Source organism: Myodes glareolus, chromosome 22, assembly GCF_982192425.1.
Source record: "Myodes glareolus chromosome 22, mMyoGla1.1, whole genome shotgun sequence".
Classification (NCBI taxonomy): domain Eukaryota; kingdom Metazoa; phylum Chordata; class Mammalia; order Rodentia; family Cricetidae; genus Myodes; species Myodes glareolus.
The window spans coordinates 36,079,823-36,098,828 of record NC_142047.1 but is presented as its reverse complement, the minus strand read 5'-3'; the positions used below and the strand labels follow the sequence as shown (position 1 = coordinate 36,098,828).

At 45.8% G+C, this 19,006-nt stretch overlaps 2 protein-coding genes across 5 annotated transcripts in view; one reads left to right on the top strand and one right to left on the bottom strand.

Moving 5' to 3' along the window:
- The window catches only part of Lrrc36 (leucine rich repeat containing 36), a 58,245-nt gene extending 46,465 nt beyond the window's left edge, over positions 1 to 11,780 (top strand). For 2 of the 4 annotated variants that reach the window (XM_087900260.1, XM_087900259.1), the window contains exons 10-14: positions 1,876 to 2,041; positions 4,246 to 4,394; positions 5,318 to 5,441; positions 8,434 to 8,548; positions 11,438 to 11,780. In XM_087900260.1, the coding sequence (XP_087756386.1) occupies positions 1,876 to 2,041; positions 4,246 to 4,394; positions 5,318 to 5,441; positions 8,434 to 8,548; positions 11,438 to 11,663 (780 nt within the window). In that variant the 3' untranslated portion in view covers positions 11,664 to 11,780. Of the gene's footprint in view, positions 1 to 1,875; positions 2,042 to 4,203; positions 4,395 to 5,317; positions 5,442 to 8,433; positions 8,549 to 11,437 lie in introns of all 4 variants that reach the window. The other 2 variants (XM_087900258.1, XM_087900257.1) reach the window with 1 other exon arrangement.
- Positions 11,781 to 15,162: 3,382 nt separating this feature from the next.
- Positions 15,163 to 18,964, bottom strand: Tppp3 (tubulin polymerization promoting protein family member 3). The gene is made up of 4 exons (XM_048437113.2): positions 18,777 to 18,964; positions 16,081 to 16,275; positions 15,814 to 15,967; positions 15,163 to 15,695 (listed from the first exon to the last, which is right to left on the bottom strand). The coding sequence occupies exons 1-4, from the start codon at positions 18,947 to 18,949 to the stop codon at positions 15,507 to 15,509; spliced, it is 711 nt and encodes a 236-aa protein (XP_048293070.2). The 5' UTR covers positions 18,950 to 18,964; the 3' UTR covers positions 15,163 to 15,506.
- Positions 18,965 to 19,006: the final 42 nt, after the last annotated feature.

The following is a 19,006-nucleotide window of genomic DNA, read 5'->3' as shown; positions in this document are numbered from 1 at the left end:
TTGCAATACTTTCTTTAGTTCCTGGCTTGTTTTACATATTCACCCACAAACGCCCATTTTATCAGACAAAAACACTAACTGTGATAATATATTTAGGGTAAAGTCCCAGGAACACTTAGGATACTGGGATGCCTTATTACTAAACAGTCTAGGAAAAAATTTTCACTTCTATTTCATGTCACATTGTTAAAATCTCAACATTTTTGGATTGTCTTCAATATTATCATTTTTTTCCTGTTAGACTTTGTTTTTCTTAATATGGAAAGCTTTCAAAGTGCTGACTTAATATAAACATAAAAGCAGACAGGTTTTTTTTTTTGCTTTTAGTGGATGCTTGACATAGAACCCAGGGCTTCACACATGCTAGGCCCTTGACTGTAAATTATATGTATATATGCTGTTTGGTTTCTGAAATCTGTAATTCTCAAATTTCTAAAGTTAAACTGGGCATGGTGGAGTCTACCACCAGCACTTGGGAGGCAGAGGTAGGAGGATCAAAAGTTCAAGGCCAGCCTAGGCCCCATGAGACTCTGTCTCAATCAACAAAGAAAAGAAAAAAAATTAAAGCCAATAACAGTAAATTTTATTTTTAAAAAATTTCCATAAAGTAGTTTTTGATATGACTTAGACTCTTTTATGCTTTAACCTGAAATCAGGTTAACTTCTCAAATGACCCCATTTTGTGTCTTTCATAAATCCACAGTCCTTATGCCGTACTAATCAGGACTAGGCATAGATTTCCTGAGAACATGTTTATCCTAGTTGTAACGCCATTGCCTACCAATCGTCGGCCACACACGTGACTCAACTCATATCACTGTCTTTGGGTGTTGTGTTTCATTACCTAATAATCATCTTTAGTTTTTTACGTCTAAAGAGTCAAGCAAAATTGAGAAATAATTTGACTGTCTTTAGTGTATGTCATACTGTGTGTGTGAGAGTGTGTCTGTGTGTGTATGTCTATGTGTGTGTGCATATCTGTGTGTGTGTGCATGTCAGTGTGTGTGAGAGTGTGCATGTCAGTGTGTGTGCATGTTTATGTGTGTGTGCATGCCTGTGTGTGTGCATATCAGAGTGTGTGTGTGTGTGCTGCTGGGGATAGAACCCAAGGCTTTGCACATGCTAAGCAAGCACTGCTGAGCTACCTCTCTAGCCTGAATTAGTTTTTTTGAAGTCCACAAGACTCTATAGGAAAGACTAGGAGGTAGACATATATAAAATGCATAATATTATGCATGTCAGTTTAGAATGAAGAATGTTACTATATAAATCTATGATTTCTTTGAATAAAAAAATATCTTTGGTACTTGACCTAACAATAACATTTAACTCAAAATTCTTAAAATGTTAGAGGGCATTTATGGTCATTTAAAATAGAAGCTTATTATGAATTTTAATTTCTTATTAAAGTACTCTCAATTTTATCTTATTATATATGGTACTTCTTAAAAATGCCCTGCCGTTTCATTTTCTTTTTGTATTACATAATACATTGAATCACACATATAAGGACTAAATAAAACATTTTTATTGTTAATAAATTCTGAAAACCTGTATAGAAAAGTCATGATAGAGGTTCTACTGCTTTTGAAATTTCTTTGACAGCCTAGAGATGAGGCTCAGTAGTACAAGGTCTTGGGTTTAATCCCTAGCACCATCAAAGGAAAAGAAAAAAGAAACATGAAATTGCCTATAGTATCTCATATGTTTGCCTTGGACATAGTAACATGAGATTCATATCTAAAGCAAAAGATGAAGCTTTTTTACTTTAAAAATTATTAATGTTTTAAATGTTCTGGATCCTTATTTCCTTTATTGTGTAAGAATGACACAAATGGTACTGGTTTTTGGTTTTGTTTTGTTTTGTTTCTTGAGCCTCTCTCTAGTGACCTGGGCAGTTTGCGTGGTTTACCAGGAAACCATAGCCCCCCGATCTCCGCCAGAACCCCCCATGTGGCCACTGTCCTCAGACAGCTCCTGGAGCTGGTGGATAGGCACTGGAATGGCGCTGGCTCCCTCCTCCTCAACAAGAAGTTTCTTGGTAAGTGCATAGTTCTCTGTGCAGTTAGGAAGGCAGGACCTTGCTTGCTTCTGCTCTGTGGTTTTTTAATAGTCATCTAGTTCTCTTAGCCTGCAAGGATAAGTGTGTACACTTAACAAAATTTTCTAGAAACACCAAATTTTTTTTTTTCTTCTTCTTCTTCTTCTTCTTCTTCTTCTTCTTCTTCTTCTTCTTCTTCTTCTTCTTCTTCTTCTTCTTCTTCCTCTTCTTCTTCTTCTTTTGTTTTGTTTTGTTTTTCGATACAGGGTTTCTGTAGCTTTGGAGCCTGTCCCGAACTAGCTCTTGTAGATCAGGTTGGCCTCAAACTCACAAAGATCCGCCTGCCTCTGCCTCCCAAGTGCTGGTATTAAAGATGTGTGCCACCACCTCCCGGCCTCTAAAATTCTTTTTTTTTTTTTTATGAGACAAGGTTTCTCTGTGACTTTGAAGCCAGTCCCAGAACTAGCTCTTGTAGACCAGACTAGCCTCGAACTCCCAGAGATCTGCCTGCCTCTGCCTCCCAAGTGCTGGGATTAAAGGCGTGCGCCACCACCGCTGGACCAAATTTTTATTTTGTTACATTTGTCTTCCCTATTTTTTTTTTAAAATCATTTTGCAAATTGTTTTGTAGCAATTGTTTTCCTCTTCCTATGGTGCTTGTGTGTGCTCATGTGTCATCTTTGCTAATATACTGCTTGATCAGATATATGTAATTGCAAAATTATGTTATGGTTCTTTGAAAGTGCCAGTAATGGATACAGCAGAAATTAGGTTTGATTATCAGAATTTTGCAAAGACTATTGAAATGGTAATGTAAAATAATGAAATGAGTAAATGCCTTGGGCCCCTTTTAGGGAATACCTTTTAGGGACATGGGGCAAATAGTTTTATGACTGTTGGTTCTAGGTGTTTATTTGTTGTTTAATGGAGGAAAAATTCAAGGAACTTTTGCTTGTTAGTAAAGCTTTAAGTAAAAATGAGAACCTTGAAAGTTGTTTGTGTTGTAAAAAATATTTTTAATTTATAAGGCCTGAGGGTATCTAGCCCAGTGATAGAACACCTGCCTAGCTTGCACTAGTCACATCCCATTTCCTTAAAGACCTTAGTTTCAGTTGTGTGTACCTGGTATATGCATGTGTATGTAAGTGCCCAGAGGCCAGAGAGAGTGTCAGATGCCCTGAAGCTGGAGTTACATGAGGCTGTGAACCACCTGACTTGGGTGCTGAAAACTGAACTCTGGTCTTCTGCAAGAACAACAAATACATATAGACTAGGGTCCCAAAAAGCCAGAATATGCTGTAAAAACAAGTCCCAGTGCCTTTATCAATGGCTTTTCAGTCAGCCTCCATTGTCAGCCACAATCCGGTTTGATCACATGCTCATTCAGACCCAGTCCAGCTGGATTTGGTGAGCTCCCATTAGAACAGGCACACTGCCTCAGTTGGTGGACCAACCCCTCGCGATCCTGACTTCCTTGCTCGTCTTCTCCCTCCTTCTGCCCTTCAACTGGACCTTGGGAGCTCAGTCCGTTGCTCTGAGGAGGGTGAACCTAGGCCTGGACGTAGGGGGCGGAGGGCCTTGGTCTTCCCACAGGGTGGGGTTCCCTGCCCTCTCTCAAGCAGGGTGGGAAAAGGAGGAGGGGGTGTGGGGGAGCAGGAGGGGATTGGGAGGAGGGAAGGAAGTGTAAATAATTGAATGGAAAAAAATAAATAATAAATAAAAAAGAACAACAAATATTCTTAACTGCTGAGCCATCTCTCCAGCCCCCACACTAAATTATTTAATTAAAAAATTAAATGGGACAAGGACAAGAGAGGGTAATTAATATGTGTATGAATATAATAAAATGTATATATATAATTGTCATGATAAACTCATTATTATAAATAATTAATATGGTAATTTTTTAATTCTAAAGGCACATAGAGGAGAAAGAATCAGCCTTCCTTCCTATGTTGACCCATTGTTGCCATTTTGTAGGAAATCACCCCTCCCACACACCCGGAGCAGTATCTCTGGGCTAGTGCAAACAGGAAGGGCAGTGACGTATCCTCCACAAAGGATTCGGGCACAACGCCTCTTACAGCCACTTAAAACTCATGTCAAAAGGCGATGTTTAGATACAGAGCTGGCCGTTACTGACTTGAAATTCTGTGCTTTAGTTTTTAAGATTGGCCCATGTGCCCAACCTGAATTTTTGGCAGGTCCTGCCAGAGATTTGCTTCTGTCTTTGGTTGTGCCTGCACCTCCTCAGCAGTATCGCTCCCAGCTTGAAGACAAGGCAGGGAAAGCCTTCCGCTGGAGGGAGAGTGAGCTAAAGGAAGTGGAGCAGCTGCTTGTTCCTAACGATGTGGTATGGCCCCCTCATCTTTTTCTCCTCCTCTTCCTTCACAAGAAAAGACAACATCCTGACTAGAATGACTCAGGGCCCCAAGGAGCATAATTGCTGTAGACATTTAGAAACTCCAGAACCAAAATGTGAAAAAGTAAGGCAGAACAATCAAGAATACAGAACTTGTTAGGATGGGAACAGCATGCAGGCTCTTCAGGGGTGACTCCTTCATCCTATTCCAAATCCCAAAGTCCTAAAGAAACTTGAAAGGGCGAGGAGGGGAAGCAGACAAAATTTCTAGGGTAAAAGTGTATAGCATCACCCTGTTGAAGGCCATGGTGTGATCCCCATGGTGTGATCCCAGTGATGGAAGGCAAATGTCATCGTTCTCCCTTCTGATGGAGCAGAGAGTCTAGGACCAGCACCATATTTGAGTATCTGGCTGCTGGATTCGGGAGAGGATGGAAGAAACTCTTTAAAGTTTCCCTTTTCTTAGCTTCAGTGAATTTTCAGACCCATGTTCTAGAAACTTCAGTTGATGACATAGAATGCCAGCCCCTTGCAAACCTACCAGTGTTCAGCAAGAATTGCAGATTACCAGCAAGAAAGATAGGCCAGAAGGTGGTGGTGCTCACTTTTAAATCCCAGCACTCAGGAGGCAGAGGCAGGCAGATCTCTGTGAGTTCAAGGTCAGCTTGTTCTATGGAGTGAGTTCCAGAGAGCCCAGACTGTTACACAGAGAAACCCTGTCTCAAAAAACAAAAAAAAAGTTGAGATTACATTTGATCAGTTTAAATACTGCCCTAGAACTGTGTTTCCCCATGAACTGAATTTCTAGTGAGGGCTCATAGCTGCACCTTTCCATTCAGTCTGTCACAAGAGGAAATGCCACTACTAAAAATTCAGATTCTTAACACGTTGGTGTGTTGTTTTCTTGTCTAAAGGAAAATTTGAAGCAAAAACTGGTCAAAGTGCTGGAGGAAAACGTGATTTTGTCAGAAAAAATTCAGCAGTTGGAGGGAGGTGCTGCCGCCTCAGTTGTGAGTGGGCACCCATCTCATTCACACGGTAAGTTAGGAAAGCCATGTGTGAGGTTGCCCAAAATAATTGTTGCTAAATGGACTGTTTAATGAGCGTCGGCAACCAAAACTCTCATGGCTGCCTTTGGTTCCCCTTGGCCATTATTTTTCCTTAGTAAATAGTAGAAATTGTAATCTTACCTCAGAGAGTTATTTATTTTTGAGGAGAATCCAATCCAGGCAAAGTCCCTCGGACTTTTTTTTTTTTTTTTTTTTTTTTGCTTTGGAGAATTGTACTGCAGATGTCTTTGAATTACCATATGAAATGCTGTGTTCATGTAAAACATACATGAATGTTGTTTTTAAATCATTATAGCAGCAGAAAATGTATAAGGAAATACAGATCCATGCCCAGCAATGACTACCATCAGTATTTATGAATTCTTTCTTCTAGTTTACCTCCATATGATAAACATTCAACTCAAAATTTTAAACTATACCCTGATTTTTTTTTCTCTATGTAACAGCCTTGGCTATCCTGGAACTCACTTTGTAGACCAGGCTGGTCTCAAACTCACTCACAGAGATTCACCTGCCTCAGCAGGGATTAAAGGTGTGCACCACCACCTGGCTATCCCCTGATTTTTTTTCAGGATAACTTAATACAACAAAATATATTCATCTTAAACTTGACTCTAATGAAAATATAAAACATTTCTGTAACTCCAGAAAGTTCCCTTACACACTTGTGTAATCATTTTCCCTCTGTACCTCAGGCAGCCATAGACCTATTACTACATCCTAACTTAGTGGCATGGTCAGCTCCCACAATGTTGGCTGTAACCCTCATTTTTCTATCAAACTCCATATTGTTGTTTCTAATATTTAATAACTATAAAGTTGCCTTTGCTTATAATAGTGATTGTTTAAGTATAATATGGAGAGAAAGTTGTTAATTCTAAAGAGATTCTGACTATTCGAAAGAAAGACCTAAGGCAGAAGAAAGCCTAGAATGAAATCGTTTCTCTGAGACCACCTTTCTTCCCTGGTGATGGAACTAGGACTCCTGATACATATGCTACTATATTATATTATATTATATTATATTATATTATATTATATTATATATAATGCTGCTGTCAAAAGCTGCTGCACAAACAGTACACAAGTCCACATTTGTGTACAAGTGTGTACATTTCAGACTATTTTCCTAGGAGAAGCCAAAGGGCATAGACATTTTTGAGGGTTTTCTTACACGTTGCTAACCTCTCTTGAGAAATGTGGTTTTGATAATCACATCAGTCACGTGTTTGCGCTCCCTTCTCACTCCGTCTCTGTAAATGCTACTTTTGTTTGTTTGTTAGTTTGTGTTTTGAGACAGGATTTCTCTGTGTAGCCCTGGCTGCCCTAGAACTCACTCTGTAGACGAGGCTGGTCGTGAACTCAGAGATCCACCTGCCTCTGCCTCCCAGATGCAAATGCTACCTTAAAAAAAAAGTTTGCGGTTAGGCTGAGGTGGTGCACCCCTTTACTGCCAGTACTCAAAGGCAGAGGCAGGTGGATCTCTGAATTCAAGGCCAACCTGGTCTACAGAGCAAGTTCCAGACAAGTTCCTGTCTCAAAAAACAACAAAAAAATAAATAAAATCTACCCTTTACTTCAAACCTCTAGCTCAATTTTCGTAAGTAAATACAGGCACTGTATTTAATAAATAGTAAATATTGCTATGAGAAACTTAACATGGCAGCATTGAGCCTCCACTGTTAAAACTCAGCACAATCTGACGTTCACAAAACACAGATGAATTGGTCATTAGTTTCCTCCCACCTACTTCAAAAATAATCCTTTCATTCAGTCACATGCATCGGTTCTGTACGGTAGCTTCCGGGGGTTAGTGAACTTAGAGCAGTCCTGTTTTCCACCTTCCAGACCTTGCCACTAAAAACATGATCCATGGTAGCGTCACCCGGGAGCTTGTTAGACAAGGGAGTATTGGCCTCTCCAAGGGCCTACTGAATCAGAATCTATTTTTAACAGAATCCCAGGCGATTGGTAAGCATATTAGCATTTACAAAGCGATATTCTAGAAACTGGCTTCTATAGGACCAGAGTTCCTGTGCTTTTTTGCCTACCTCGTGACTGTCGGCAGTGGTAGACTACTTGGAGAGGCAGGAGTAACTGCCTTGGCTGTCACTGAGATATTACAGCTGGAAAATATTGCAAACTGACACAGGTGTAGATGTGGTCACAAACTGACACAGGTGTAGATGTGCTCACAAACTGACACAGGTGTAGATGTGGTCACAAACTGACACAGGTGTAGATGTGCTCACAAACTGACACAGGTGTAGATGTGCTCACAAACTGACACAGTTGTAGATGTGCTCACAAACTGACACAGTTGTAGATGTGCTCACAAACTGACACAGTTGTAGATGTGGTCACAAACTGACACAGGTGTAGATGTGGTCACAAACTGACACAGTTGTAGATGTGCTCACAAACTGACACAGGTGTAGATGTGCTCACAAACTGACACAGTTGTAGATGTGCTCACAAACTGACACAGGTGTAGATGTGGTCACAAACTGACACAGGTGTAGATGTGCTCACAAACTGACACAGTTGTAGATGTGCTCACAAACTGACACAGTTGTAGATGTGCTCACAAACTGACACAGTTGTAGATGTGCTCACAAACTTGGTAGGGAGAAAGGGCACAACTTTCCCAACCAAAATGTAGAATGCAGGAGATTGGGTGTTGTTTCCTGGTGTGTCACTGGATCCTCATGGTGGTCCTGTGGGCTCTGGTGAAACTCAAAGGCTGGCCTAATATGTGTAATTGTACATGGCTGAGCTGTAATTCAGGCCTGTTACCAAATACCATATTCCTGCCAAATAACTCCTGTCTCTAAGGGAGGAAATGTCTCTAAGGGAAGTACTGGGAAGGGTGGGGGTCGGTTGAGATGTCCCCAAGTACTTAAGCTCTACTGAAGGTGAGGTGGAGTCCTGCTCACTCCTGGCTGTTGTACCCTTTGTAGATGATCTTCTGCGCAGGAACCAACAGCTGACCATACAGGTGGCTTGCCTGAACCAGGAGCTGACTCAGCTGAAAAGGCTGGAGGAGACAGTTGCTCTTCTCCATGAGAGTCAGAGGTAGGAGCGGTCTGACTGGCTGGTTTCAGAGCACGTGTTCATGTCTCTTTATCTGCTCTGCTTTTCTTGGAAACTAGACTCTACACCTGTGTAAATGAGTGTATGGAAATCTCCTGTGCTAGGCCAAGTTAGCTCAGAGATCAAAGGACAGCTTTTAGTACTGCCTTTATACACCAGGGCAACCCTTTGCTGGCACTGGTGGGTTGGAACTACTCAGCAATTAGTTTTTCAATGGCTACAATGGGACTGTAGGGTCAGCCAATTGTTTTGGTCATTACATACCCCTCAGATCAGTCATCTGGCTCCTCTGGAAAGTGCCTGTTTGCTATTGAGCACAGAAGACTCACTAAGAGTACTCAGTAGGAAGTAATAGGGAAAGAATCCAAAGTAGCCATGCAGCAGCCTCTTCACAGAGAGCACTTCCAGAGGCCGACTGGAGATGAGTTGGGGGAGGGGCTTAAGGCAACTGGCAGTTAGAACTTTCACTGATGTTTAAATAACCAAACCCCCTACCTTGAAACTCAGACCTCACCACTGATTTTCAGTAGAGTAGCACTAAAACCAGAGGGTCAGACCCAGGCCCTTTCTGGATAGCTTAAACAAACAACAATAACAGCAAACCACCTCATAACTTTTCACCTGGGTATGGTGGCACATGGCTATAACCCCTGCACTTGTGGTAGTAGGAAGGTCAGTACTTCAGGGCCAGCCTTGGCTACATAGTGAATTTAAGGCTAGCCTGTACTATCTGAGACTCTATTTTAAAAAAAAACAAACAAACCAAGCAACAACCAAACTCTTTGTAACTATTTCGAGCTTTGAAGAGTAAAGAAAGGTCAAAGTCATGGTTCTGCATTGGAATTACAGGAAGGATTTGTTGATTTGCTGAAATGCAGATTGCTAGGCTCCAGCCTAGAATTCTGATTGCCACTGTAGGCTCCGAACTTGAGAATTTGTGTTTCTCATATTCCCCATCTGTTCTGTGGCTGCTGGTCTGGGGCCCACACTGCACGTTAGAGCATCTCCTCTAAGGGATGAACATTCAAAATACCTATCTCAGATTAACTTGAAACAACTCTGTGTTTTCCTGAACCTCTCAACTTGTTTATTTCATTTTTACATTGGTTCTTAGGGAAATTTTTTGGTTTGTTTATATAGTTTTATTAAAACATTTATGTCATCTTAAAGTCAAATCCATAAATAAGATTGAGAAGTATCTAGCCATTTCCTTCCCCTCACTAGCCTTCTACAGTGGACTCTGCTGGTGTTATTATCTGCTCAACCTTTATAAAAAAGAACAACTTTTGCCAGGCAGTGGTGGCGCACACCTTTAATCCCAGTACTTGGGAGGCAGAGGCAGGCAGATTTCTGTGAGTTCAAGGTCAGCCTGGTCTATAAGAGCTGGTTTCAGGACAGGCTCCAAAGCTACAAAGAAACCCTGTCTCGGAAAACCAAAAAAGGGAAAAAAAAGAGCAACTTTTATAAAAAGGTGTTATTTTTTATATTCACTCTTATTTTTAACTTTAAAAATGTCATATTCTCTGCCTGTGTGCGCTTTGCCAGCATGCATGTCTGTGCACCATATACTCATGGAAGTGAGAAGAGGGTTCCAGGACCCCTGGAGCTGGAGTTACTGATGTTGGGAGCCACCATGTGGGTGCTGGAAACTTACTGCAGTCCTCTCCAGGCCTGCTTTAACATTGTAAGTTAGTTATTTATTGGGAAAGGGACGAAGGATTGACTATGCTAGGCTATGTGTGGAAGTCAGTTTACAAGGTTGCTTCTTTTCTTCTACCATGAAGGGCCCAGGGATCAAATTCAGGTCGTCAAACATGATTACAAACATCTTTATCCACTAAGCCATCTCATTGACCCAACATTTTTACCTTAAAAAATTAGTTCACGTTGGACAGTGGTGGTGCACACCTTTAATCCCAGCACTTGGAAGGCAGAGGCAGGTGGATTTCTGTGAGTTCGAGGCCAGCCTGGTCTACAGAGCTAATTCCGGAACAGGCTCCAAAGCTACACAGAGAAACCCTGTCTTGAAAAACTAAGAAAAAAAAATCAGTTCACAGTGGTCTGAGTTAGCTCTCAGTCCTTTTTATACCTGCCTAGTACTCATTGTGTGGTTATCCTTTTTCTTAAATTAGTCCTCAATTATAAAATTACCAGTTTAGATGAACAATATTTGACTGCAAAAAATAGTACAGTATGAGCTGAGGTGTGTGTGTACTTCGCAAGTGTGAGGCACTCAAGGTCAGTTCCCACCTCCAGCCCCTGAAAACAAAATAGTGCTGTAATTAATATTATGGGTATATATTTTTTTGAGACAGGGTCTCTCTACATAGCCCTGGCTATCCTGGAACTTTCTATATAGATCAAGCTGCTCTCAAACTCACAGATCTGCCTACCTCTGCCTCCTGAGCTGGGATTAAAGGTGTGCGCCATCACACCTGGCTGTATACATCATCTTTTGGCTTTTAGCGTTGTGTGGTAATTCAGAGTCCAAGAGTGCAGTAGTGGCTTGTACCGTTAGTTAGCTACAGAGGCAAGCTAATAAAGGAAGCAATGATTTGTGAGTGGGAATTGCCGGGCCTGATAGGAGCCGTACCCCAGTGCGTCTACTTCTCCTCAAGAAAGTGCTTTGGAAAGAGTGGAAGAACCACTCCATAAATGGGGACTATAGCTGCTCCGGTCAATCTGGAACACAGTCAGTGAACTGTAACAAAGGAACTGGAGGTCTGCTTTAAGATAATCCACTCATAAATTGGACAGTTCTATTGAAAGATGTTACTTCATTGTGTATTTGTCTTTAGAAGTCATTTCAGACCTGAATGACATCTACTTTGCTTTTGTGATTTCATGACTGCCTTTTCCCCTGGGCCTCAGATCCCTGGTGGTAACTAATGAGTATCTGCTGCAGCAGCTGAACAAAGAGCAAAAAGGTTATTCCGGGAAATCGCTCCTGCCTCCCGAGAAAAGTCATCCTTTGGGGAGATCCTCGCCCTTTGGGAAAAGCACGCTGTCTTCCTCCTCACCAATGGCACACGACACGGGTCAGTATCTAATACAGAGTGTTTCAGAAGCTGCCCCTGAGCCTAGTTTGTGGAGCTAGCCTTGAAACCTTCACTACCAGCTCCCTTCCAGTCATGGAGGGCCCTCGGTGCCATTGTCACAGTGTTGGGTAGTGATGTTTACCCCAAAGATTAAGAAAAAAAAACTTTTATGATTATATTGTCCCTCTTTTATTTTTCTATTTGTTTCCTCACGTTTGGTCATTCTTTCCTTCTGCCCACACAGATTGTTAGACACCATTTCATACAGAAACATTTGATTGAAAATGTCAGAAAAGGAGAAACAGAGAATACTTTTCAGTGTCATTTGAGGTTGTGGCAGGAAGTTACAAAAGGACATCTGTCAATGTCTTTTGTGTTAGTTGTTCCAGAGACTCTGAAACAACGTTTGGAGTCTCCTCCTGCCATAGTGCAACAGTGTCCACTCTGGAGGAGCCCACAGCCTGGTAAGACTCATGATGAACCTCAGAGGATGGCCTAATGAGAGCGTGGAAGAAGAGCTTGCAGATTAGGATGGTTTCAGGGAGATGATGGAGAGCCTTCTGGACTAGGAATGCAGAGTCTGGTAATCCTTGAGGAATCAGGAATCATGGGTAAGGGACAGAAGTGGGACATGGTACCCTAAGAGTATATGATAGGACATCCATCAGTCCTAGCCTGGAGAGTGCAATGTCAGGAAAATGTCTCCAGAGGACAGTCACCCGAAACCTGAGAATAAACAGGTTACTAGGCAAGCACAGGACCAAGGACGAGAGCAACAGGAAAGTAGCAGCTGTGGTGTCACAGAGTGGCATGTCTCCAGGGCTGGGGGTGGGGGACAGAGGAACTTAGCGCATGGCTCCTTGCAGACTTTCCACTAAGGAGCAGAAGAGTAGGGCCTGCATTTAAAAGGTTTCCTCTCTAAGGAGACTGGGTTACAGTGAAATAGAACTGGCCTAAGCACAAAGAAGCTGGACAGCAGAAGCAACAGAAACAGGCCCACCTCACACAGCTTGTGGACGTGCCTGGGTTCAGTGTCCACTTCACACATGAGGAGTATACATACTTTGATCCTGGTTAATCAGGGGTCTTAAACCTCAGTGGGTCTTCTTCTGTGTCAGCTTTCTCCGAAGCAGCTAGTGTTGCCAGGAAACAAACACTGTCATACCTCTTCACCTGTTAATCCATGTCAGGAAGGGAGGCAGGGGACTGAGACACTGTCTCATGTCCCTACTCAGATGCCATGCAGGGAAGGAATCTTACTGCTACACTCACTGCTCTGAAGCCCCCATGTTTCTGAATTAGAAATATATCCACAGACATTTGGGTTTATCTGACTTTTCAAGAGGAGCCAAAAAATTTTTGTGTGCATGCTCCACAAGAGCCATCTTCTCCTTGTCCCATGAAGAAATCTCCACAGAGCTTAAGGCTCGCATAGAGAGGGGAATATCTGGGTTGTCACATTTTAGAAACACAACTCAGGGTGCAAACCAATCTACTATGCAGACCATCATGGGCAAATCCCATAGTTCTTGTCCCCCCACCCCTCCCTGCCTCTAATGTGATCATCTAATGGTGGCAGCCCAGCGTCCGCTCAGAGCACTTCTAAAGAAGAGAAAGAGCCTTGCAGATGACACAGAAAGTGGCTGGTCCTGCCTCAGGCCAGCAATTCTTCAGGCTGCTGGGAACTCCTAGGTAAATTATTTCAGATTCTGACTTTTCCTAATGTGTCATGTACTCCTGGAAACAAAAAGTAGGTATTAATAATGTCAAGGGAAAAGCCATAGTGGTCACCATGCAGGGCTAACTGGACCTAACTTGGAGGGCAGAAAACCTCTGAAGCAAAGAAAACCACGGAGAGCGGCTGTTACTCTAGGCCTGCCCTACTGGGGGAGAGAAGGAAGCAAGTCTGGTGTGCAGTCAATCCTCAGGGAGGTAGGTCTCTGCCCAGAGAGAAGGGCCTACTTCTCTACTGTAGACATGGCTGTAATGGGGTGTTCTTGTCAGCCTGGCCTTGCTGGAGAAGGTACCCACAGTTTTCAACTATAGCGAGTCTCCCTGGTTCTAAGTGGACCTTGAGGTACTTCTGGCTCTATGTGGTTTTTGAAGGAAAACAAGGGATTTTACTCCTACCAGGAGAGTTAGGGGCCAAGCATCTCTCTCTCTCTCTCTCTCTCTCTCTCTCTCTCCCTCCCTCTCTCTTCCTCCCTCCCTCCCTCCGTTCCTCCCTCCCTCCCTCCAAGTCATCCCACCACTCACACTGCTCCCCCCCCCCCCCCCGCCAGCAAGTCTAGCTAAGAGTGAAGCCAGGTATGAACACAGGTGGACCCATTTGCTGTGAGGAGCTCTCAGTGGGAGCTGGAAGGATTTACATATTCCATAACGCTCACTGTGGGAAAGCTTGCAATCCAAACAGATTTCCCAGGCTAGATGAAGGGACCACTCCTTTACTGCTGGGGAGGAAGAAGCTGAAACCCTACCCAGGTAGCTTGAGAGAATAGGGACATCCCAGTGAGGAGCCAACCTCTGGCAACTGGGAGGCAGGTGCCAGCCTCTGCTTTCCAGCCGACCTTTGTCCCTGTCCATCCCACACCATTTGTCTGCATCTCTCATCTCTACGTGGTTGGTTGTGCTTAAGCCCAGTCTGAGCAACGAGCACATCCCAGGACAGTCTGTGGGATGGAGGACACACAGGTACATTTCCTCACTTGTGCTCAGGTCAGAAGAAAAAGTTACTGGTGAACACGAGCCTCTGAACTCTAGAACACCTCAGAAGCTGCCCTCTCAGGGACAGGCCCTGAGTCTCCTTGTTACAACAGCAAGGAAGGAGAGTTGGCAATGAAGCCTGTTCTTGGGAACAGCTCTGCCCAGACACCAGGGACTCAGAACTGATGATCTAGAAGGAAGCAGAATGGCTCCACCTTCCCCATCAGAATGGTGAACAGATGGAAGGGAATCAGCCAGAGTCCCTCACTGGGACACCAGGCTCATCACTGTCCATGAGGCCCTGTTCAACAGTGTTGGGGTTTGCTGTGCCAGAACAGGGCTGGCCTGAAAACAAGACATTTACTGTCCAGGTCTTATCTGTAGAAGTCTTTCTTCCCTGGGCCTCAGTTTCCTCAGCCATAAAATTAGGGAATCAACCGTTTATTCTCTCAGGTTCCTTCTAGTCCTGACTATTCTGAGATTCTGGGCTAGAGCCCAAAATGTCTTACCCTAATAGCCCCCTGCTGGCAGCCATAGTACCAAGGCCTGGTGCTGAGCCTCTGCCAAGGCTTGGCTCAGGCCAAGTGTGCTGTTTCATGCTTCCTTCTGCTGTGCAAATGCTGAGTGCAGACTGAGGCCCTTAGCAATAGGACACAGGCTGTGATGGCATCACTTTGGGGTCAGGGCCAGTAAAACACTTTACATCTCCCTGCAGCTCCGCTCTGCACTAATGGAAGAGGAGCTCATCCATTCTTCAGGGCCCGGCTGCCGGTGGGAAGGAAGAGCCCAGAAGGGTGGTGAGACTGAGGGGGGCTGCAATGCGATGCCATGACCCCATCACACCCAGTCAGTCCATTGGTACAAAAGGTATCTTTATTGAGGTCTGGGTAAGAATTAGGCACTTGGCCAGAGCAGCAGCTTAAATATGAGGCAAGCAGGCAAGAGTCAGCCATACCTGGGACCAGACTGGGGAGGTGAGGATATAGGCACTGACTCCCAGACAGAGGTCAGGGAGACAAGAAGAAGGAAGGGACACAGAAGTCTGGGTCAGAGGCCTGGTGGGATGGCCCCTGGGACTGGGCAGGAAGCTCTTGGTGGCAGATCCAGCAGGGAGGGAACCAGGCTTTCTTGTTCCATGTGACCCTTGACCCAGGCTTGAGCCTCCAGTGGAGCAGCCTCACTGGGGGCCTTCCCAGGTCTCACTTCTTCACCTTGGCATCATAGGTGCCGGCATTCTTGTAGGCGCTCACGTAACCACTGTCGTCCAGGATGTCCTGCCGTCCAGCAATACCCTTGCCCTTGCCACTCTCATCGAAGCGTTCTTTGTGGGAACCTGTATACTTACTGGTGTCAGTCAGCCGGTCCACAGCACCTCCTGTCTTTGCTTTCTGTTTGGACAGAGTTCCAACAGGGTCACCTGAGAGGAAAACTGGCCCATCCTACCCACCCCACTCCAGCTGAGATTCCCCACACCCCTCTCAGCAGCAGGGCTAGCAGGGCACTTACAGTGACACCCAGATTGGCTGGTTCCTTGCCTGCTACCAGCTGGCAGATGGCATCAAAGGCCTCTTCCTTGCTCTTCCCCTTGAACCTCTTGGTTGCCAGCTCTTCCAGGGCCTTCTTGAACTCCTCATAGTTGATGACTCTAGCCGACTTAGCCCTGTCAGGCACCATGTGCACCATAAAGATTCCCCCTTTTTGATATCCTCCCTGACTCCAACCCCCAACTCCCCACTTTCTGGGAACATGACAAATGGGTTGCCCAGCACTCACTTGACTTTGGAGAAGACAATGTCCACATCTGTGCCGGTCACGGCCTTCCCGTCAGCCACCTTACAGTCCTTGCACAGCTTGGCCCAGTTCTTGCCATTCATCTCCTGCCCGCTGGCCTTGGGGTCGCCATGGATGGCAAACTTTCGGAAACTCTCCTCCAGCCCAGCTACATCGGTGCTTGCTGCCATGCCAACCCTGTAGGAATCCACCTCCATTACCTCCTGAGACCCAGACCATCCCTGCTGCCATCTCAAAACCAACAAGGGGTGAGCTGGCTGCACACCTGCTACAGTCCCTCAGGAAGAGGGGGCACCTTGTGTCGTCTTGTGCCCCAGAGCTGAGGAAGAGTCACAGGCAGAAAAGTCCTGTCACACTCAGTGCCAGCCCTGGTTCTCAATAGGGCTCAGAGGATGAAATCATGATGCCCACACAGCACTGAGAACAGAGTGGCACTGTCCAGAAGGACTGTGCGGGTAGCAGCTAGGGCATGGCTTTGTCTGTCCCTGGCACAAAGTTTGCTTGGGTGGAAGTGGGGGGAGGGCAGGAAAGCCCTCCTTCCCTAAAAGCTCCTTGTCAAACTGGGTCAGTGCCAGGCAAGGCTGGTGCATGGGCAGGTATTTAGTGAGGGCAGTGTCTCTCCAAGGGTCATGAAGACCTAGAGAGGCCCAGCACCTAAGCCTGACAAGGGAGCAGGAACAAGGGCAGTGGTGCATGCCCTAGGCAGGGGTGCAGCTGGCCCAGCCCTGGCCTTGTTACTATTTGCTGTTAAACAAAAACATGAGGGGAGCAGGAACTTAGGTCTGGCCTGGCCACAGTTTGTGAAGCCTGGAGACAGTTGCTAAGGGAGGGTAGTACTGCTTGGAGAGTGTTGCTAAGGGTAGGATGGTGTCAGGGCGGCTTCAGGGAGAAGCTCCCAGTGCTGCTGGGTTGGGCTGGGCTGGGCTGGGGATCAGGGGCCCACGGGTGGGGCATGCCAGCACTCCCTAAGCCTAGGGCACAACCGTGGCTTCCTGGCCCCTTGCCACTGATTGAAGCTGAGCTCCCAGTCTGTGGAGCTTAGGGGTGGGAAACTGGAAGCAACCTAGGTAGAGGCTTCTAGAATAGCCCCTAAAGTCCTCCATGCTGCTAATGGGCCCATGATCTTGGTGCTTCATTCTTTCACTGAAGCGCACATCCCCTTGTCTACACTTCAGCCCTCCACTAAGGTCTTCTCATCACACCCTGAGGACAACCACACCAGTCCACATCCTCACAGCTCATATGCACTGAGCCCTGGCTCTCCACACCCTCAACCATGTACCCCCTGACCCTACCCACAGCCCTGCACTGAGGCCTCCTCCAGCCACACCCAAAGCCCAGAATTTGACCCTTTTTCCCACTTCCATCCTGGTACAAACACTAAGAGCCCTGTATTGAACCCCCTCCCCAGCATACCTCAGCCCTGCACTAAAGTGCACATTCCTAGCTCCCTCCTGCAGCCCCCTGAGCCACCCTCACTCAGCTCTCTCCTGCAGTCCTCTGACCACACCCTTGGCCCCACTGTGAAACTCCCGCTGCAGCTCACACCCTGTGTCCCACTTGCGTCCCCATTTTGCATCCTTTACCTTCACATCCTGAAGACCCCAACCACACTCACTAACCTGACTCTGCACCCACAGCCCTTACAAAGGCCCCCTGACCATACCCTAGAGCACCCCCCTTCATCCATATACCTGCAGTTTCTGACACAGCCCTGCCTTTAACCCCCTCCCCACAGTGTCCAGTCTATGCAATAACATTTCCATACTCCCATGCAAAATGTTGAACACCCACCACCACAATTCATGCTGCAGCTTCTTGACCACACCCCTCGCTCTCCCACATTATCCATATGCCTAGAGCTATCGACACAGACTGCCCCAAAGCCCCTTGAGAGTCTAACCAGCATTGGCATCTCCATATTCCTGCGTCATATTAAGACATACTACCATCACCACACCCACTGCAGCATCCTGACCACACCCTCATTCTCAGCCACCATCTTTGTCTCTTAGAACAAAAGTCACCAATGACCACAACCCCACCACCACCACACCCAATAAAGCTTTCCTCCTCTTCCAACTACTATACTAGTAAGTAGACACTGAAAGATCCTCCCTGGTGACCACACCTGCAGTTTTTAAGACTGGGAAACCCAGAGACTCCACATTGCAGGGGACCTCTGTGGGACTGTAACCCAGATGGTACTGCGCTCCCTTTGCCTCTCCCAAAGTGCAAACCCCAACCGGGAACCCAAAGCCAGGCACTTGGTCCAACAGTAAATATATCCAGGGGAGTTTGGGTGCTACGTGATGCTCGTCTCAAGGATGAGAGGATCCTGAGCCTATTGCTCATTTCTGTCTAGGGAAAGATGGATTTGGGGGCTATTCAGATGGAACAAAATCACAGACAACTGCTCTGGGGTCTGTAGACCTTGGAGGGAGTGACCACGCCCCTGAATTGAATCCGCCTGTCAGCTCCTGCTGGGACAGCTGCAGTCATCAATCAGCCTAGCAAGGAGGTGGGGGTAAGGGTGTGTGTGGAACGCTTGGGGCCAGGGCTGGGGTGCTCAGCTGGTGTCCTCAGCTCAGTACCATCCAAGGTTGGTACAGGCTGCTCCCACCCACCCCTCCTTGTGGAGGATATTAATTAGGGTGGTCGATGTTCAGTTCTCCTACCGGCTTCTATCTCGTGGCTGCTCCTGAGTGTGCCTTCGGATAGACAGGACCCAGGAACTAATCGACAGATGCTGGAGACCAGGAGGCTCCACAGCTCCGCTCCCTGCCGGCTCCCGGACGGGACTGCAGCCGGGGCGGCTCCGCGGTATTATCCCTTGTTTCTCGGTTACCATAGAGACGGTGAGTCCCACCCCCTAGGCAGTCTCGGCGGGAGAGTGACCAAGGTCACG